General features: G+C 47.4%; 1 protein-coding gene across 1 annotated transcript in view; it reads right to left on the bottom strand.

Moving 5' to 3' along the window:
- The window catches only part of LOC106569526 (protein unc-13 homolog A), a 114,752-nt gene that overhangs the window by 11,269 nt on the left and 83,105 nt on the right, over window positions 1–20,378 (bottom strand). The window contains exons 26-38 of the mRNA XM_082960977.1: window positions 19,604–19,689; window positions 19,376–19,502; window positions 19,158–19,254; window positions 16,328–16,471; window positions 15,624–15,710; window positions 15,222–15,299; window positions 14,314–14,402; window positions 13,974–14,117; window positions 11,036–11,159; window positions 8,649–8,705; window positions 7,419–7,499; window positions 7,096–7,243; window positions 6,667–6,723 (exon numbers count right to left, since the gene is read on the bottom strand). Coding sequence (XP_082817103.1) covers window positions 6,667–6,723; window positions 7,096–7,243; window positions 7,419–7,499; window positions 8,649–8,705; window positions 11,036–11,159; window positions 13,974–14,117; window positions 14,314–14,402; window positions 15,222–15,299; window positions 15,624–15,710; window positions 16,328–16,471; window positions 19,158–19,254; window positions 19,376–19,502; window positions 19,604–19,689 — 1,319 coding nt within the window. The remainder of the gene's footprint in view (window positions 1–6,666; window positions 6,724–7,095; window positions 7,244–7,418; window positions 7,500–8,648; window positions 8,706–11,035; window positions 11,160–13,973; window positions 14,118–14,313; window positions 14,403–15,221; window positions 15,300–15,623; window positions 15,711–16,327; window positions 16,472–19,157; window positions 19,255–19,375; window positions 19,503–19,603; window positions 19,690–20,378) is intronic.

Genomic DNA, 20,378 nt, shown 5'->3' with positions numbered 1-20,378 from the left:
CATGCCCACTACGAGTAATAGGGTACAGGAGAGGGTTCATGTGGAGCTAGGCTCCCAGGTAGTGGAGGAGATGCCCACTACTAGTAATAGGTTTCAGGTGGGGCTAGTCTCCCAGGTAGTGGAGGAGATGCCCACTACAAGTAATAGGGTTCAGGTGGGGCTAGTTTCCCAGGTAGTGGAGGAGATGCCCACTACTAGTAATAGGTTTCAGGTGGGGCTAGTTTCCCAGGTAGTGGAGGAGATGCCCACTACTAGTAATAGGGTTCAGGTGGGGCTAGTCTCCCAGGTAGTGGAGGAAATGCCCACTACTAGTAATAGGTTTCAGGTGGGGCTAGTCTCCCAGGTAGTGGAGGAGATGCCCACTACTAGTAATAGGGGTCAGGTGGGGCTAGTTTCCCAGGTAGTGGAGGAGATGCCCACTACTAGTAATAGGTTTCAGGTGGGGCTAGTTTCCCAGGTAGTGGAGGAGATGCCCACTACTAGTAATAGGGTTCAGGTGGGGCTAGTCTCCCAGGTAGTGGAGGAGATGCCCACTACTAGTAATAGGTTTCAGGTGGGGCTAGTCTCCCAGGTAGTGGAGGAGATGCCCACTACTAGTAATAGGGTTCAGGTGGGGCTAGTCTCCCAGGTAGTGGAGGAGATGCCCACTACGAGTACTAGGGTTCAGGAGAGGCTAGTCTCCCAGGTAGTGGAGGAGATGCCCACTACTAGTAATAGGGTTCAGGTGGGGCTAGTCTCCCAGGTAGTGGAGGAGATGTCCACTACTAGTAATAGGGTTCAGGTGGGGCTAGTCTCCCAGGTAGTGGAGGAGATGCCCACTACTAGTAATAGGGTTCAGGTGGGGCTAGTCTCCCAGGTAGTGGAGGAGATGCCTGGTACGAGTGATGGGGTGCAACTGGGGAGTGATAAAAGGGATGTGTTAGAAGCGAGTCAGGGGTCTGTGGCCTCAGTTGAGGAGGAGCAGGATATGGATATCTCTATTGATATGATAGCAGCTGGTGACGACTCAATTTATGATCTAGAGGAGGTAAATAGGTTTCTGGATCAGACTTTTGGGAAATCTGTCAAATTGGCAGAATATTTTGATGTTGATAAGTTTGTGAGGTCAGCTGTGATGTTACAGAAGACGGTGGGGTTAGACCAGTTAAGTGAGAAGAAGCAGTTTCGCTTGAGGAAATTTGTTTCTGCTGTCACAGCAGCAAAGGGTGGTGGGAAACGTGGTCAGGGTAAGAGAAAATGTAAACAATGATGATGATCATGCTTCATAGGGTGTCTTTTTTCTCTTTGGTTTCTCTGTGGTTTCTTCTGCTTTTCCTTTCTCTTTTCTATATGGAGGTACTAAGGGTAGGTTCTCTCAATATTAATGGTGGAAGGGACAGGAATAAGAGGGCTTGGGTATTAGAAATAATAAAACAGAAAAGGCTTAATGTAGTTTTTGTACAGGAGACACATAGTGATGAGGAAAAGGAGGTTGACTGGGGTATGTGGTGGGAGGGGCAGCATATACTCAGTCATGGTACTAATTTCAGTGCTGGGGTGGCAATCTTGTTTTCTTCAGGCTTAGGGGTGACTGTGGTATCTACAACAGAGATTGTCAAGGGACGGGTTTTATTGGTCAAGGTGGAGGTTATGGGGTTTTTGTTTGTTTTTTTGAATGTTTATGCTCCTAATGAGGGTACAGAGCGTATTGTTGGTTTTGATCAAATAAAGGAAACCTTAAGACAGTGTGACCAAGAGGGGTGTATGGTTTTAGGGGGGGACTGGAACTGTACAGTGGATTTTACTGTTGATCGCACCGCTGAAGAACCTCACCTGCGGTCAGCCACTTGCCTGTCTGGTCTATTAACTGAGTTTGAGCTTTCTGATGTGTGGAGAGTAAGGAATGCAAAAGTTAGGCAGTACACATGGTTAAAAGTTAATGAAGGTCGTGTCAGTGCAGCAAGGTTAGACAGGTTGTATGTATCTGATCACTACTGTAGTAGGGTTTGAAGGTTAGACAGGGTTGGAAGGTTAGACAGGTGGTATGTATCTGATCACTACTGTAGTAGGGTTGGAAGGTTAGACAGGTTGTATGTATCTGATCACTACTGTAGTAGGGTTGGAAGGTTAGACAGGTTGTATGTATCTGATCACTACTGTAGTAGGGTTGGAAGGTTAGACAGGTGGTATGTATCTGATCACTACTGTAGTAGGGTTGGAAGGTTAGACAGGTTGTATGTATCTGATCACTACTGTAGTAGGGTTGGAAGGTTAGACAGGTTGTATGTATCTGATCTCTACTGTAGTAGGGTTGGAAGGTTAGACAGGTGGTATGTATCTGATCACTACTGTAGTAGGGTTGGAAGGTTAGACAGGTGGTATGTATCTGATCACTACTGTAGTAGGGTTGGAAGGTTAGACAGGTTGTATGTATCTGATCACTACTGTAGTAGGGTTGGAAGGTTAGACAGGTGGTATGTATCTGATCACTACTGTAGTAGGGTTGGAAGGTGTGACATTACTCCTGTGGGTTTCTCTGATCACCATAATGTGACTGTTGATATTCATTTGTCCTGTCCACGAAGGTCATCACCTTACTGGTATTTTAATGTTAAATTGTTACATGATGTCATGTTTTGTGAAAGGTTTTTGTTGTTTTGGGAAAAATGGAGGGTTACAAAAGGACATTTTGAATCCTTGAGACAATGGTGGGAGGTTGGGAAGGCCCAAATACGATTATTTTGTCAACAGTATACTGCTCTGTCTTGAATTGAAGTCAAAGAGACTATCAAGGCACTTGAACAGGACATCAAATCTATTGAATTGAAGCTGCTCACTCAGAACGACCCTGGAATAGTCATGAACTTACAGGACAAGAGACATGAACTGAGATTGTTTCTGCATGAAAGAGTGAAGGGTGCCTTGATTAGGTCTCGTTTCACTTCCCTCAAGGATATGGATGCTCCTAGCGCTTTCTTTTTTAACCTAGGACAGTTGACACTGCAACATAAACAGATGGTTTGCCTTCATCTCCCTGATGGGAAGGTGACCACGGATGACAGTGAAATGCGTCAACATGCCGTAGATTTCTACTCTGCCCTCTATAAGGCGGAGGATTGTGACTCTCTGTGTACTGAACAGTTGCTACACGTTCTTCCTCAATTGGGACCTGAGCAGAGAGTCGCATTGGACTCTGACATTACACTGCAAGAGCTGTCCACAGCAGTTATGCAGCTCTCAACAGGCCGAGCCCCTGGCATTGATGGTTTACCATCTGAGTTTTATAAGCACTTTTGGGGGTCTATTGGAGAGGATTTTTATGCAGTGGTGTGTGAATCTTTTCATGAGGGTTCTCTTCCTGTCAACGTGCGGTGCTTTCATTATTGCCAAAAAAGGGGGATTTGGCTCTCATAAAAAATTAGAGACCTGTTGCTTTGCTGTGCGCAGAATATAAAATTGTTTCTAAATGTCTCTCAAACAGGTTGAAAGAGTATCTGGGATTGTTGGTCCACAAGGACCAGTCTTACTGTGTACCTGACCGCTCTATTGTTGATAACTTGTTTCTGATAAGAGATGTTTTAGACATTTGTAAACTGTCTGATGTAAATGTGGGTTTACTTTCTTTGGATCAGGGGAAGACTTTTGATCGTGTGGACCACCAGTACTTGTTTAAAACAATGAAAGCCTTTGGGTTTGGGGATGTTTTTTTGTCTTGGATGAGTTTACTGTATGCTGGGGCCTCGTGTATGGTGAAGGTGGGGGGTGGTTTGAGCTGCCCCATCCCTGTCCAAAGGGGCATCAGGCAGGGATGCCCAATTTCAGGGCAGTTATATAGTCTGGCAATTGAACCAATGCTTTGTTTTTTAAGAGCGAAGCTTACTGGTTTCTCTGTGCCAGGGGTAATGAAGGATCCCACGATAGCACTGTCTGCGTATGCAGATGATGTGACTGTTTTTATTACAGGGGGTGAGGATGTTAAGGTTCTCTCAAACGCTTTAAAGGTGTATGAGGGGGCCTCCTCAGCTAGAGTCAATTGGGGAAAGAGTGAAGCGCTGTGGGCAGGTCAGCTTCAGATAGGGTCCACTCCACGGTTACCAGGGGGGCTTCAGTGGGGCAGAGATGGGATGAAGACTTTGGGGGTTTTTCTAGGCTCCGATGTCTTTCAGAAAAATAACTGGGAGGGTGTAGTGGAGAAAGTGTGTGCCAGACTGTCAAGATGGAAATGGGTGCTGCCTCAGCTGTCTTATAGGGGAAGGGTACTGGTAGCTAATAATCTTGCTGCCTCTACCCTGTGGCACAGACTAATGATTTTACAGCCACCAAAGGGTCTGATACAAGAGCTTCAGAGGACCCTTGTCAATTTTTTCTGGTCTGGACAACACTGGATTAAAGCTGCAGCCCTGTACCTGCCACTACACGAGGGTGGGCAAGGCTTGGTGGATATTTCTTCCAGGATCATGGCTTTCCGGCTTCAAGCAGCCCAGAGACTGTTGTACAGTGACGGTTCTAGCTGGGTCGACACAGCCTATACATTGATGAGGAGAGCGGGCTGTTTGGGCTTAGATAAGCACCTTTTCCTCTTAAAGCTGGAGGGGGGTGATTTGCCTGGCCTGACTCCATTTTATGAGTCTGTTATGCAGGCTTGGAGAGTTTTTGTCAAGTCCCGTAAGGCCGGCACGCCACCAGGGATGTGGCTTTTTGAAGAGCCTCTTTTTCACAACACTGCCATCCAGTCCCGTGTTCTGGGTTCAGCTAGCCTACGTTCATGCCTGTTAGGCGTGGGGTGTACTAAACTGGGTCATCTGATGCGGAACAGGAATAGATCGTTGGAGGAGCTGGGAGAAAGAGCGGGGATCCGATCATCTCGCCTACTGAGGAAGGTCGTCGCTGAGGTCTGTGACTCCCTGCCAGTGCTTCATCTGCAGTATGTGACTGACATTTCCAATTCTGATCGGTGGAAGGAGGGTCTGGATGATGTGTTCCCTGCACTGATTGTTAGTGCTGCAGCGGGGGCATTCGAGGAGGATGTGGGGATGCTGCTTTCCTTCGACACCCCGGAGCTGGGGGAGTTCAAGGAGGTGGGAAAGAAGGCCATGTACAGAGTATGTGTAAAGGTGTCCCATGCCTCTTCCCTGGAAGGGGTAAAATCGACGAGGTGGGCGGGTGTGCTTGTTCCAGGTGTCTCTCCAAAAGGCTGTTGGCGATCATTATACAAACTGCCTATTGATAAGAGGACAGCTGACCTCCAATGGAGGATAATACATGGAGCTATAGCCACTAACATGCATCTGGTACACCTGGACCCTACTGTTGGGGAGGGTTGTCCATTCTGTGCTGAGTCTGAAACTCTGGAACATCTGTTTTTACAATGTCCCAGGTTGGTCGGGATGATTGACCTGATCACAAATTGGTTCTCAACGTTGGGAGAGGTTTTCTTTTCCCAACTGTATATATTTGGGCCAAAGTACAGGTTCAGTCAAAAGGGTGTAGTTGTGTTGCTTAATTTTGTGTTAGGGGCAGCAAAATGAGCGATATGGAAGACCCGAAAGAACAGTATTCGGGGACAGGGGTCTGTGGATGTGGTGGGAATGCTGGAGGGGATGTTGGCAGCGGGATTAGGGGTCGAGTTTGCCTATTATAAACTGGTCAACAATATTGATCAGTTTATGAGTATATGGGGTATTCAGAGGCTGTTGTGTTTAGTTACTGTGGAGGAGGAATTGGAGTTGTGTTTTTAATTTATGTTTTTAATTGACCCAATAAAGATTATTTAAATCTCTCCGTCTCTCTCTCTGTCTCTCTCTCTGTCTCTCTCTCTGTCTCTCTCTCTGTCTCTCTCTCTGTCTCTCTCTCTGTCTCTGTCCGTCAGCCTGTGAGTATAGTTTTTGGTTAAAGTGTTGACTGTTTGTTTGTTGGTGGGAAAAGGGGTTACCAAGACAAGTCGCCCATGGGCATATATTACCCGTATGAATACTTTATCTAAGTACCCTAGTTAGAACTGGGAGGACCACCCACTGTATGTTTTAGTTAGCTAGCTGTTATTGAAGTAGGCTAGTCTAGTTTAGGGGTGTTTTTGGATTATTGTTTCTTTCCTTGGGTCCAGCTCAGCCCCTCTTCCCACACCCCATTACTGTGTGTTTAAAAATAAACCTGTAGTGTTAGACGGTAGATTTAAGTTGTCTGTGGTTTTTGTTCTCGCTGTCTCTTTATCACTATTTTAATTTGCATGAGTTATGTTACGGGTCTCGTTGCCATCCCCCCTTAGACTGCTGGGCCGAAGGGATTCGTAACAGTGTGTGTGTGAGACATTTGGATCGTTCTGAGCTAAATGTAAAAATGTTGTTGATTTCACAAGTTAAAAAAATGAAGGAAAATCAGCTCTACGAACTGGTACTTTTTGGGGGATCGAACCGGTTCAGAAAAAAATGGTGGTTCTGCTGGGAACGATTGGTACTAAAACAAACACATATACACACACCTCTTGGTAACGAGATGAGCAGGGCTTAGCTGAGCAAGGTTTAATACCAGGGTTAAGATCAAGCTACAGGATTGCAGACAAGACTGTAATTCACTAATTGAGGGTAATTCTCCTGAAAACAACTGTTTAAAATGGATAGGTGTAGAGAGAAGGAGAGGGAGGAAGAAATTGAGGGGTGGGTGGGGTTATACACGATCACAGGCACTTACCCTTTTCTGGTAATGTGTCTTCATTGAGGGTATACCTGACCCCCTTCCCTCCATGGACTAGCAGAGAGAGAGGGAGAGAAGACACCTCAGTAAGATGTTTCACAATGACAGTTAGCATTAAAAAATAGATCAGGCAGATAGACACACACACAGCCAGCGAGCCAGCCAGCCCACTAGCCAGACAGACGGGCCAGCCAGCTACTAGCCAGCCAGATGGACAGCCAGACAGCCAACCAGACCACTACTAGCCAGATAGCTAGCCAGACAGCCAACCAGACCACTACTAGCCAGACAGACCACTACTAGCCAGACAGACAGACAGACCACTACTAGCCAGACAGACAGACAGACCACCACTAGCCAGACAGACAGACCACCACTAGCCAGACAGACAGACCACTAGCCAGAGAGACAGAGGGTGTGACGTACCCTGAGCGTTTTGTGAAAGGACAAACTTCCTGATGAGCTTGTCAGTGTGTTGTGTGTAGAGGGACAGGGCGTAGTGCAGAGACTTCAGGTCAGGACTCTTCTCCAGGAAGGTCTTCTTCAGACCCACACCGCCCGCATGGAAGTATTGCTGCAGGGGCATTGTTATTTATCCTCAGAGAGATGTAACATAGTATAACCCTAGTTATAAGACATCCCAAAGGCTCGGACATGCTTATAACAAGTTATGAAGCATCATACAGTAGCAGACATACTATTTACTGCATAGTACACATTATACATACTGTACATGTAGTATACGGTACCTTAATGGTGTCCAATGCCAGCTCTATGATGGCACACTGTTTAGGGGAGAGAGCCTTGGCCTCCTCTCTCACAATGTGCTCCTGCAGTGTACCGGGAAACAGACAACAGAGTTAACACAACAATGTAGTTAATACGACACAATACACACCAGAACTGCATTTATATCAAACATGCTGTAGAAATCAAGAAAGGAACTCATCCTAATGCGTCATCATAAAGGAACTCATCCTAATGTGTCATCATAAAGGAACTCATCCTAATGTGTCATCATAAAGGAACTCATCCTAATGCGTCATCATAAAGGAACTCATCCTAATGTGTCATCATAAAGGAACTCATCCTAATGTGTCATCATAAAGGAACTCATCCTAATGTGTCATCATAAAGGAACTCATCCTAATGTGTCATCATAAAGGAACTCATCCTAATGCGTCATCATAAAGGAACTCATCCTAATGCGTCATCATAAAGGAACTCATCCTAATGCGTCATCATAAAGGAACTCATCCTAATGCGTCATCATAAAGGAACTCATCCTAATGCGTCATCATAAAGGAACTCATCCTAATGCGTCATCATAAAGGAACTCATCCTAATGCGTCATCATAAAGGAACTCATCCTAATGTGTCATCATAAAGGAACTCATCCTAATGTGTCATCATAAAGGAACTCATCCTAATGCGTCATCATAAAGGAACTCATCCTAATGTGTCATCATAAAGGAACTCATCCTAATGCGTCATCATAAAGGAACTCATCCTAATGCGTCATCATAAAGGAACTCATCCTAATGCGTCATCATAAAGGAACTCATCCTAATGTGTCATCATAAAGGAACTCATCCTAATGTGTCATCATAAAGGAACTCATCCTAATGTGTCATCATAAAGGAACTCATCCTAATGCGTCATCATAAAGGAACTCATCCTAATGTGTCATCATAAAGGAACTCATCCTAATGCGTCATCATAAAGGAACTCATCCTAATGCGTCATCATAAAGGAACTCATCCTAATGCGTCATCATAAAGGAACTCATCCTAATGCGTCATCATAAAGGAACTCATCCTAATGCGTCATCATAAAGGAACTCATCCTAATGTGTCATCATAAAGGAACTCATCCTAATGCGTCATCATAAAGGAACTCATCCTAATGTGTCATCATAAAGGAACTCATCCTAATGTGTCATCATAAAGGAACTCATCCTAATGTGTCATCATCATTACCTTGAGCTTGGAAAGCTGACCCAACTCCTTAGCGGCATTAAAGATCATCTGAGTGCCCTGTGATAGAGATAGAGATAGAGATAGAGATAGAGAGATAGATAGATAGATAGATAGATAGATAGAGAGAGAGAGAGAGAGAGAGAGAGAGAGAGAGAGAGAGAGAGAGAGAGTATGAGAGAGTGAGTGAGTGAGAAGGATGATGGTGGTGAGAGAAGAGGGGGAAGAGGGTTGGGGAGGTGGTGCATAGAGCATAGCATGAGGAGGGGAGAGTTGTTTGAAGAAGATGAGGAGAGTACAAATTACATATACATGTAGTTAAACATGTCACAATAAAGAATGGGGGAAAAAGACATGTGCAGGAGAGGTTTCCAATCCAGTACAGGATTGTGTGGTAACCTCCAATCCATTTAACATACAGGCAACGCTGTAGAGGAAGGACATGTTCCTTCTAAAAGAAAAACGTGACAAGGAGAAAAATATGAGACAGGTAAAGGAGGGGAGGAAGAGGAGAAAGGGGACTAAAGAGGGGAGGAAGAGGAGAAAGGGGACTAAAGAGGGGAGGAAGAGGAGAAAGGGGACTAAGGAGGGGAGGAAGAGGAGAAAGGGGACTAAAGAGGGGAGGAAGAGGAGAAAGGGGACTAAGGAGGGGAGGAAGAGGAGAAAGGGGACTAAGGAGGGGAGGAAGAGGAGAAAGGGGACTAAAGAGGGGAGGAAGAGGAGAAAGGGGACTAAGGAGGGGAGGAAGAGGAGAAAGGGGACTAAGGAGGGGAGGAAGAGGAGAAAGGGGACTAAGGAGGGGAGGAAGAGGAGAAAGGGGACTAAGGAGGGGAGGAAGAGGAGAAAGGGGACTAAGGAGGGGAGGAAGAGGAGAAAGGGGACTAAGGAGGGGAGGAAGAGGAGAAAGGGGACTAAGGAGGGGAGGAAGAGGAGAAAGGGGACTAAGGAGGGGAGGAAGAGGAGAAAGGGGACTAAGGAGGGGAGGAAGAGGAGAAAGGGGACTAAGGAGGGGAGGAAGAGGAGAAAGGGGACTAAAGAGGGGAGGAAGAGGAGAAAGGGGACTAAGGAGGGGAGGAAGAGGAGAAAGGGGACTAAGGAGGGGAGGAAGAGGAGAAAGGGGACTAAAGAGGGGAGGAAGAGGAGAAAGGGGACTAAGGAGGGGAGGAAGAGGAGAAAGGGGACTAAGGAGGGGAGGAAGAGGAGAAAGGGGACTAAGGAGGGGAGGAAGAGGAGAAAGGGGACTAAGGAGGGGAGGAAGAGGAGAAAGGGGACTAAAGAGGGGAGGAAGAGGAGAAAGGGGACTAAGGAGGGGAGGAAGAGGAGAAAGGGGACTAAGGAGGGGAGGAAGAGGAGAAAGGGGACTAAAGAGGGGAGGAAGAGGAGAAAGGGGACTAAGGAGGGGAGGAAGAGGAGAAAGGGGACTAAGGAGGGGAGGAAGAGGAGAAAGGGGACTAAGGAGGGGAGGAAGAGGAGAAAGGCGACTAAGGAGGGGAGGAAGAGGAGAAAGGGGACTAAGGAGGGGAGGAAGAGGAGAAAGGGGACTAAGGGGGGAGGAAGAGGAGAAAGGGTACTAACGGGGAGGAAAGGTGCTGTATTACAGTGGCACCAGGTCAGGTTTTCCATGGCTCAGCCGTGCACCATGCTCATTTCTAACATACAGACAGGGTTTGATAATGACACTATACAATGCACTCAAATCAAGCCCTCTCCTCCTATCCACTAGTCACTCATGTAGATCTGGAGGGAGTGGATAGGTGTTAGCCTTACTGCTTACAACAACCCAATCCTTCTGGAGTTATACAAGTAGGCCTAGGGGCAGGGAATAAATCTGAGACAGGGGGTTACACTGAGTAGCATGGGGACAAGAGGAGTGATGTCACAGGTAGCAGAGGACTCCGTGTGTCCGTGCTGACAGACATCATACAGGGAGAAACACACACACACTCATTCACGCGAGCGCGGACACACACACGCACACACTCACATCACAGACACACAAACACACACAGTACTTACTATAACCTGAGGAGGAGAGGGTGGGGCGATGGCGAGAGAGAGGGGGTCAGTGAAACTGCACAGGCCCATCTCAACAAATTAACAACCAGGAAGTAACCATTGAATCCTCTACATCTTATTCTAGCCAAAGAGTACGTTCACAACTTCATATTTCTAAATGAATGGTAGATACTGTATTATACTATGGAAAATCATTTTAAAGGACTGGTAGCAGAGAGAATGTATGGAAGAGAATTAGGCTCAGGTTTTTAGACATAAGAAAATATGTGTGTGTGTGTGTGTGTGTGTGTGTGTGTGTGTGTGTGTGTGTGTGTGGTGTGTGTGTGTGTGTGTGTGTGTGTGTGTGTGTGTGTGTGTGTGTGTGTGTTACTCACCGACTGGTCTGTGAACGGTGGAAGCACAATGCTTTTCTCCATAGTGTTAATGACCAGCTTCCACAGTTCCTTCAGCACTCTCTTCAGCACAGTCTTCTCACAGATCTTAGCAAACAGCGACAGACTAGAGAGGAGAGAATACATCTTAGTACACCCATGCAGAAGAGAGAGAGAGGGAAGGAGGGAGTGTGTGTGTGTGCATTTTCAACCTTTTTAAACTTCAGATTGCAGAAACCATCTACAGCCAACCAACTATAACTGTTTAGTAGCAATTAATTACTTTCCTTAGCATCAGTATAACAAACCCCCTACAGTTTAACATCATGGGTTTTCCTTGATGTACACTGGAAAAACCCTTTGTTTCTCCCATTGAAACGACTATATAGATAATGTATGTGGATATAACATCTGCTGAACACCATCCCCTCAGGTTGTCCAATTTGCAGCAACAATCATATGTTCCAAAACCTCGCTGGGATTGTATTGCTACAAGCTTTTTCAAGCCAACTCCAATATTGTTGTGACTGTGTCACCCTTACATCACATTCACAGCCTGGTCTGCTTCTGACTCTCAACCCGCATCCCTCTATCAGGGCCCCAGACGAGACGGCTGCCTACTTTACCAGACGAGACGGCTGCCTACTTTACCAGACGAGACGGCCGCCTACTTTACCAGACGAGACGGCCGCCTACTTTACCAGACGAGACGGCCGCCTACTTTACCAGACGAGACGGCCGCCTACTTTACCAGACGAGACGGCCGCCTACTTTACCAGCTTGTCTAGACAAGGATGGAAGGTGACACGATTGTCAATGAAATATGTTCATGGGTTTTCTTTGTCAGGTTGTGTGTATTTTGAGTAGTTTATTAGGTTACAATACCTTTTGACACTAAAGTATGGATTGACTGTTAATAATACATTTAAGCTAGACCGTACTGATAAAAGTAGAAAAAAGGGAGGAAATTAATGGGGTCACACTTTATTTGGATAGTCCAGATAGTATGACCAGCTAACATCAACAGATGGACTATCAACAAATTATCTGTTGATAAGCAACTGCTTGCTAAGGTTACGGTTAGCGTTGGGGCTAGTAGTTAGCGTTGGGGCTAGTAGTTAGCATTGTGGCTGGTAGTTAGCATTGGGGCTGGGGCTAGTAGTTAGCATTGGGGCTGGGGATAGTAGTTAGCGTTAGGGCTGGGGCTAGTAGTTAGCGTTAGGGCTGGGGCTAGTAGTTAGTGTTAGGGCTGGGGCTAGTAGTTAGCGTTGGGCTAGTAGTTAGTGTTAGGGCTGGGGCTAGTAGTTAGCGTTAGGACTAGTAGTTAGCGTTAGGGCTAGTAGTTAGCTTTAGGGCTAGTAGTTAGCTTTAGGGCTGGGGCTAGTAGTTAGCGTTAGGGCTGGGGCTAGTAGTTAGCGTTAGGGCTGGGGCTAGTAGTTAGCGTTAGGGCTGGGGATAGTAGTTAGCCTTAGGGCTGGGGCTAGTAGTTAGCGTTAGGGCTGGGGCTAGTAGTTAGCATTAGGGCTGGGGCTAGTAGTTAGCGTTAGGGCTGGGGCTAGTAGTTAGCATTAGGGCTGGGGCTAGTAGTTAGCGTTATTACATGGACCTCCCCATTATAATCTGAATGTCTTGTTTGACTTCAGAGACTTGTATGTGACCAATACACTACATGTCAAAAGTATGTGGACACCCCTTCAAATTAATGCATTCCGCTATTTCAGCCACACCCGTTGCTGACAGGTGTATAAAATTCAGCACACAGCCATGCAATCTCCACAGACAAACATTGGCTCAGTGACTTTCAACTTGGAACAGTCATAGGATACCATCTTTCCAACAAGTCAGTTTGTCAAATGTCTGCCCTGCTAGAGCTGTCCCAGTCAACTGTAAGCGCAGTTAATATGAAGCGGAAATGTCTAGGAGCAACAATGGCTCAGGTAAAAATCATCTGTCCTCGATTGCAACACTCACTACAGAGTTCCAAACTGCCTCTGGAAGCAACTTCAGCACAAGAACTGTTCGTCAGGAGCTTCATGAAATGGGTTTCCAATGCCGAGCAGCCTCACACAAGCCTAAGATCACCATCCTCAATGCCAAGCGTCAGCTGGAGTGGTGTAAAGTTGGACTCTGGAGCAGTGGAAATGCGTTCTCTGGAGTGATGAATCACACTTCACCATCTGGCAGTCCGACGGACAAATCTGGGTTGGTGGATGCCAGGGGAACGCTACCTGCCCCAATGCATAGTGCCAACTATAAAGTTTGGTGGAGGAGGAGTAATGGTCTGGGGCTGTTTATCATGGTTCTGGCTAGGCCCCTTAGTTACAGTGAAGGGAAATGTTAATGTTACAGCATACAATGGCATTCTAGACAATTCTGTGCTTCCAACTTTGTGGCAACAGTTTGGGGAAGGCCCTTTCCTGTTTCAGCGTGACAATGCCCCTGTGCACAAAGCAAGGTCCATACAGAAATGGTTTGTCGAGATCGAAAGAACTTGACTGGACTGCACAGAGCCCTGACCTCAACGCCATCCAACACCTTTGAGATTAATCGGAACGCCAACTGCGAGCCAGGCCTAATCGCCCAACATCAGTGCCCGACCTTACTAATGCTCTTGTGGCTGAATGGAAGTAAGTCCCCGTAGCAACGATCAAACATCCAGTGGAAAGCCTTCCCAGAAGAGTGGAGGTTGTTATAGCAGCAAAGGGGGACCAACTCCATATTAATGCCCATGATTTTGGAATGAGATGTTCAATGTTCATCGAGCAGGTGTCCACATACCTTTGGTAGTGTATGTGGCAAATTTGGCATCTTTGAAGTGTTTTTTGTGTGTGTGTGTGTGTGTGTGTGTGTGTGTGTGTGTGTGTGTGTGTGTGTGTGTGTGTGTGGTGTGTGTGTGTGTGTGTGTGTGTGTGTGTGCGCGGCTCGGTCTCTTGTGTCTCACTTGGTGTCGAGGAAGTCCATGATGGGCTGCAGGACATTGTCTGCGTCCCCGGCCACGCTGTTGTTGTCTGTAACAGTCTGTCCCTTCACCTGGCCCAAGATATCCCCCATCTGCTTTACATTTTCCTCAATCTGGGGCTGAAAACTATATACAGACAGACACAGAGACAACCATCAAAACCCACAACTCTGGGTTGTATTCATTGGGCACTAAGCGGAATAAAACTGATTGAAAGAGGGAGTTCCAAAACGTTTTCCATTGCATGTCCTAATGAATACGACCCTGAAAGCGCCATGTTTCAACTAAACAAGTCCGCACACACAAACACACAAACACACACCTGACAGCGAAGATCCTACTAAGGTCGTCCATGACGTTGTTGAGCTTTAATTGCAGGTCCTTCAGGAAGTCACTCGCCTCCACGTTCAGCTGGGGGCAGGTAGTAAGTGTCCTTAATAATACATTTATTTACATAGGAGGAAGTGTCCTTAATACATGTATTTACATAGCAGGAAGTGTCCTATATACATGTATTTAGTAAATGACATACTGTAGGTACAGTGTAATTACATTGTAGGTATACATTTTTACAATATGGTTTGTGTGATGACTCATAGAGGTCTGAGTGATGACTCGTAGAGGTCTGAGTGATGACTCATAGAGGTCTGAGTGATGACTCTAGAGGTCTGAGTGATGACTCGTAGAGGTCTGAGTGATGACTCGTAGAGGTCTGAGTGATGACTCGTAGAGGTCTGAGTGATGACTCTAGAGGTCTGAGTGATGACTCATAGAGGTCTGAGGGATGACTCTAGAGCTCTGAGTGATGACTCTAGAGGTCTGAGTGATGACTCTAGAGGTCTGAGGGATGACTCTAGAGGTCTGAGGGATGACTCTAGAGCTCTGAGGGATGACTCTAGAGCTCTGAAGGATGACTCTAGAGCTCTGAGTGATGACTCATAGAGGTCTGAGTGATGACTCTAGAGGTCTGAGTGATGACTCTAGAGGTCTGAGTGATGACTCTAGAGGTCTGAGTGATGACTCTAGATGTCTGAGTGATGACTCTAGAGGTCTGAGTGATGACTCATAGAGGTCTGTGTGATGACTCATAGAGGTCTGAGGGATGACTCATAGAGGTCTGTGTGATGACTCATAGAGGTCTGAGGGATGACTCATAGAGGTCTGAGTGATGACTCAGAGGTCTGAGGGATGACTCATAGAGGTCTGAGTGATGGGCGTTGACAGACTCACGTTTTTGCCTCCCATGGCCTCAAACATCTTCTCCAGCTGCACTCTCAGCTGTTGGATGTTATTCATGATGATGCAGGGCTGAAGAAGACACAAATAAGGAGAGATCATATTTTACATCTCTCTCTGTATCTTGCTGATATGAGCAGACAGACAGACAGACAGACAACTTGTATCTTGCTGATATGAGCAGACAGACAGACAGACAGACAGACAGACAGACAGACAGACAGACAGACAGACAGACAGACAGACAGACAGACAGACAGACAGACAGACAGACAGACAGACAGACAGAGGCTCAGTGAGTGTTGACTATAGATGAGCCAGTCCAGCTTTTCCCCTTACACCACATCCAGCTAATCAAACACTCCTGCCCTTACACATACAGTTTCTCTAACCTACCACTTTCTCTTTCTCTTTGTTCCCACATTGTTTAGGGAACTCTTTGGAAATGATCTCAGCATAGGACAGGAGAACGTTGCCGATGGTCTGAGAGAGAGAGACAGAGAGAGACAGAGAGAGACAGAGAGAGACAGAGAGAGAGAGAGAGAGATACAGAGATACAGAGAGAGAGAGACACAGAGAGAGATACACATAGAGATACAGAGATACAGAGAGAGAGAGAGAGACACAGAGAGAGAGAGAGACACATAGAGATACAGAGATACAGAGAGAGACACATAGATAGAGATACAGAGCGAGAGAGACAGAGAGAGACAGAGAGATACAGAGAGAGAGACACAGAGAGAGAGATACAGAGAGAGAGATACAGAGAGAGAGATACACAGAGAGAGATACACAGAGAGAGAGAGAGAGAGATACAGAGAGAGAGAGAGCGAGAGAGAGAGACAGAGAGAGAGCGACAGAGAGAGAGAGAGATATACAGATAGAGAGATACAGTGATACAGAGAGAGAGACAGAGAGACATACAGAGATACAGAGAGAGAGACAGAGATACAGCGATACAGAGAGAGAGAGAGAGAGAGAGAGACAGAGAGAGAGAGAGAGAGACGGAGAGATGTTTATCATCTGAATGAACATCTTCTGCATCATTTAACCATATCTGTGTTATTGTCGGCCATATTGGTAAGGCCTAAGGGTGGTACCTTGGCGAATCTCTTCATGTAGTTGCCTACGATCTGGGGGTCAGGACACTCTAACTTGCGTATGATCTCAAAGCTCTGGTTGAGCTGAGAGAACACATCCACCACCGAACAGGAGAACAAAGCATGCTCTGACGTTACCTGGAACTGTATGGGGGAAGAGAGGCGGGGGGGTTAAAAAGCACTCGGATATCTTACAAAAGGCACTACTGGGATCCCCACACTTCAAGGAACAGGAGAGGGATGCCCCCTTTCTCAAGCCAATACATTTCATCTTATACTTTACAGATAGATGGCACTGGTGCTGTTGAATTCTCTATGAATTGACAGTGTGTGTGGCTGGTTCCTCTCTTCATCATGTGAATGGTGATTAGTGATATGATGGGGAGCAGAGGCCTCATTAACACTTCTGTCATTAGAGAATTATTGATCATGTCGTGAAGGAGGGGGGTGGCGGTGGGACTGGTTTCCTGCTGACACAGGAAACAGGAAGCTGCTGTAGGCGACAGTAATTGGACCCCAAGGACCACCGACAAATGGGGGGAGAGAACCTACTCATCTACATTGACCCGAGTGTGTGTGCGTGCGTGCGTGTGTGTGTGTGTGTGAGAGAGAAGGAGGCTGTTGTGTGTTGAGTAAGGGAAGTACACATGATGTAAGTGTGTTGGAGGGAGGGATGAGGGCGTGATGGAGGGATAGAGGGAGGAAGGGAGGGATGGAGGGAGGAAGGGAGGGAGGGAGGGAGGGATAGCGGGAGGGAGGGATAGAGGGAGAAAGGGAGAGATAGAAAGAGGAAGGGAGGGAGGGATGATAGAGGGAGGAAGGGAGAGATAGAGGGAGGAAGGGAGAGATAGAAGGAGGAAGGGAGGGAGGGAGGGAGGGATAGCGGGAGGGAGGGAGGGATAGCGAGAGGGAGGGATGGATAGCGGGAGGGAGGGATGGATAGAGGGATGGATGGATAGAGGGAGGGATGGATAGAGGGAGGGAGGATAGAGGGAGGGATGGATAGAGGGAGGGATGGATAGAGGGAGGGATGGACAGAGGGAGGGATGGATAGAGGGAGGGATGGATAGAGGGAGGGATGGATAGAGGGAGGGATGGATAGAGGGAGGGATGGATAGAGGGAGGGATGGACAGAGGGAGGGATGGATAGAGGGAGGGATGGACAGAGGGAGGGAGGATAGAGGGATGGATGGATAGAGGGAGGGATGATAGAGGGAGGGATGGATGGATAGAGGGAGGGAGGATAGAGGGAGGGATGGATAGAGGGAGGGAGGATAGAGGGAGGGATGGATAGAGGGAGGGATGGATAGAGGGATGGATGGATAGAGGGAGGGATGGATAGAGGGAGGGATGGATAGAGGGAGGGATGGACAGAGGGAGGGATGGATAGAGGGAGGGAGGATAGAGGGATGGATGGATAGAGGGAGGGATGGATAGAGGGAGGGATGGACAGAGGGAGGGATGGATAGAGGGAGGGAGGATAGAGGGATGGATGGATAGAGGGAGGGATGGATAGAGGGAGGGATGGATAGAGGGAGGGATGGATAGAGGGAGGAATGGACAGAGGGAGGGAGGATAGAGGGATGGATGGATGGATAGAGGGAGGGATGGATAGAGGGAGGGATGGACAGAGGGAGGGAGGATAGAGGGAGGGATGGATAGAGGGAGGGATGGATAGAGGGAGGGATGGATGGATAGAGGGAGGGAGGATAGAGGGAGGGATGGATGGATAGAGGGAGGGATGGATAGAGGGAGGGATGGACAGAGGGAGGGAGGATAGAGGGAGGGATGGATAGAGGGAGGGATGGATAGAGGGAGGGATGGATGGATAGAGGGAGGGATGGATGGATAGAGGGAGGGATGGATAGAGGGAGGGATGGATAGAGGGAGGGATGGATGGATAGAGGGAGGGATGGACAGAGGGAGGGAGGATAGAGGGATGGATGGATGGATAGAGGGAGGGAGGATAGAGGGAGGGAGGATAGAGGGAGGGATGGATAGAGGGAGGGATGGATGGAGGGAGGGAGGATAGAGGGATGGATGGATGGATAGAGGGAGGGATGGACAGAGGGAGGGATGGACAGAGGGAGGGAGGGATAGAGGGAGGGATGGATAGAGGGAGGGATGGATAGAGGGAGGGATGGATAGAGGGAGGGATGGATAGAGGGAGGGATGGATAGAGGGAGGGATGGATAGAGGGAGGGATGGATAGAGGGAGGGATAGAGGGAGGGATGGATAGAGGGAGGGATGGATGGATAGAGGGATGGATAGAGGGAGGGATGGATAGAGGGAGGGATGGATAGAGGGAGGGATGGATGGATAGAGGGAGGGATGGATAGAGGGAGGGAGGGATGGATAGAGGGAGGGATGTATGGATAGAGGGAGGGATGGATAGAGGGAGGGAGGGATGGATGGATAGAGGGAGGGATGGATGGATAGAGGGAGGGAGGGATGGATAGAGGGAGGGATGGATGGATAGAGGGAGGGATGGATGGATAGAGGGAGGGATGGATGAATAGAGGGAGGGATGGATGGATAGAGGGAGGAAGCAGTAACTTCTGTGTTGGGTGTTTACAACCTTTGCAGCTTGTCCAGTGAAACTGCATATTGCAACTGGTCGAATGGACCTACACAGACATAGCTTTTCATCATGTATAAAGTTACTTTAGCTTAGAGTTTTAAATCATTTCAATGAATCTCAAATAAACAATTATTATTGACAAATAACTACATAATTACAATTTGACCATGTATTGACTAGCAAATGCCACATAAATAGGGGCCTGCAAAACAAAACATATCTCAGAGAGGAAATAGATGTGAATTTACCCCGTCCTTTGTGTCCCTCACTAGGGCACCGTGCAGGAAGTCTCTGGACACTTCCTCGTTCTCGTCCAACCACTGGATGACAAACGGCTCGAACCACCTATGAGGCGGCAGAGAAGGGGTCCACAAAAACCTCTCAATATGTGATTACCCACCCCCCCAATACAAAAATCAGTGGACCTTCCATAAAAAAAGAGCTGAATGAGATGAAGGACACTCACGCTGGGTACTCAGGTACACGTTTCTGGAAGGTGGGCAGCTCTTTGCAGTATTCGTTGTAGAGCCACTTCACCTTGAAGTGCAGGTTCATGTAATCAGCACTCTTACACAGCCGGTTCTTCTCATGCTCTGAGAATGATACAGAATGGTAGGGGGAGATTTGGAACATATTCACTCATAGTACACACAGGCACACAAACTCACACACGGACGAACGCACACACACTTACCCTCCATGGCATATCTCATGTCTTGAGCAAACATGTTCCACATGACCTCTGCACTGATCACGCCCACATTCAGTTCCTGAGGAAACCTGCGCGGGACAGGAGAACAGTGTTCAGAGAGAGAGAGAGAGAGAGAGAGAGAGAGAGAGAGAGAGAGAGAGAGAGAGAGAGAGAGAGAGAGAGAGAGAGAGAGAGAGAGAGAGAGAGAGTCAAAGAGAGAGAGAGATAGTCAGAGAGAGAGAGAGAGAGAGAGAGAGAGAGAGAGAGAGAGTCAAAGAGAGAGAGAGATAGTCAGAGAGAGAAAGAGAGTCAGAGAGGGAGAGAGTCAGAGGGAGAGAGTCAAAGAGAGAGAGAGATAGTCAGAGAGAGAAAGAGTCAGAGGGAGAGAGTCAGAGGGAGAGAGAGGGAGAGAGAAAAGAGACAGAGAGAGAGAGTCAGAGAGAGAGAGTCAGAGAGAGAGTCAGAGAGAGAAAGAGAGTCAGAGGGAGAGAGTCAGAGAGAGAGAGAGAGTCAGAGAGAGAGAGAGTCAGAGAGAGAAAGAGAGTCAGAGAGAGAAAGAGAGTCAGAGAGAGAAAGAGAGTCAGAGAGAGAAAGAGAGTCAGAGAGAGAAAGAGAGTCAGAGAGAGAGAGTCAGAGAGAGAGAGAGAGAGAGTCAGAGAGAGAGAGAGAGAGAGAGAGTCAGAGGGAGAGAGAGAGTCAGAGAGAGAGAGTCAGAGAGAGAGAGAGAGTCAGAGAGAGATAGTCAGAGAGAGAGAGAGTCAGAGAGAGCGAGTCAGAG

Source organism: Salmo salar, chromosome 14, assembly GCF_965601325.2.
Source record: "Salmo salar chromosome 14, fSalSal1, whole genome shotgun sequence".
NCBI classification, from domain to species: Eukaryota; Metazoa; Chordata; class Actinopteri; order Salmoniformes; family Salmonidae; genus Salmo; species Salmo salar.
This window is presented reverse-complemented; position numbering and strand designations above follow the sequence as displayed.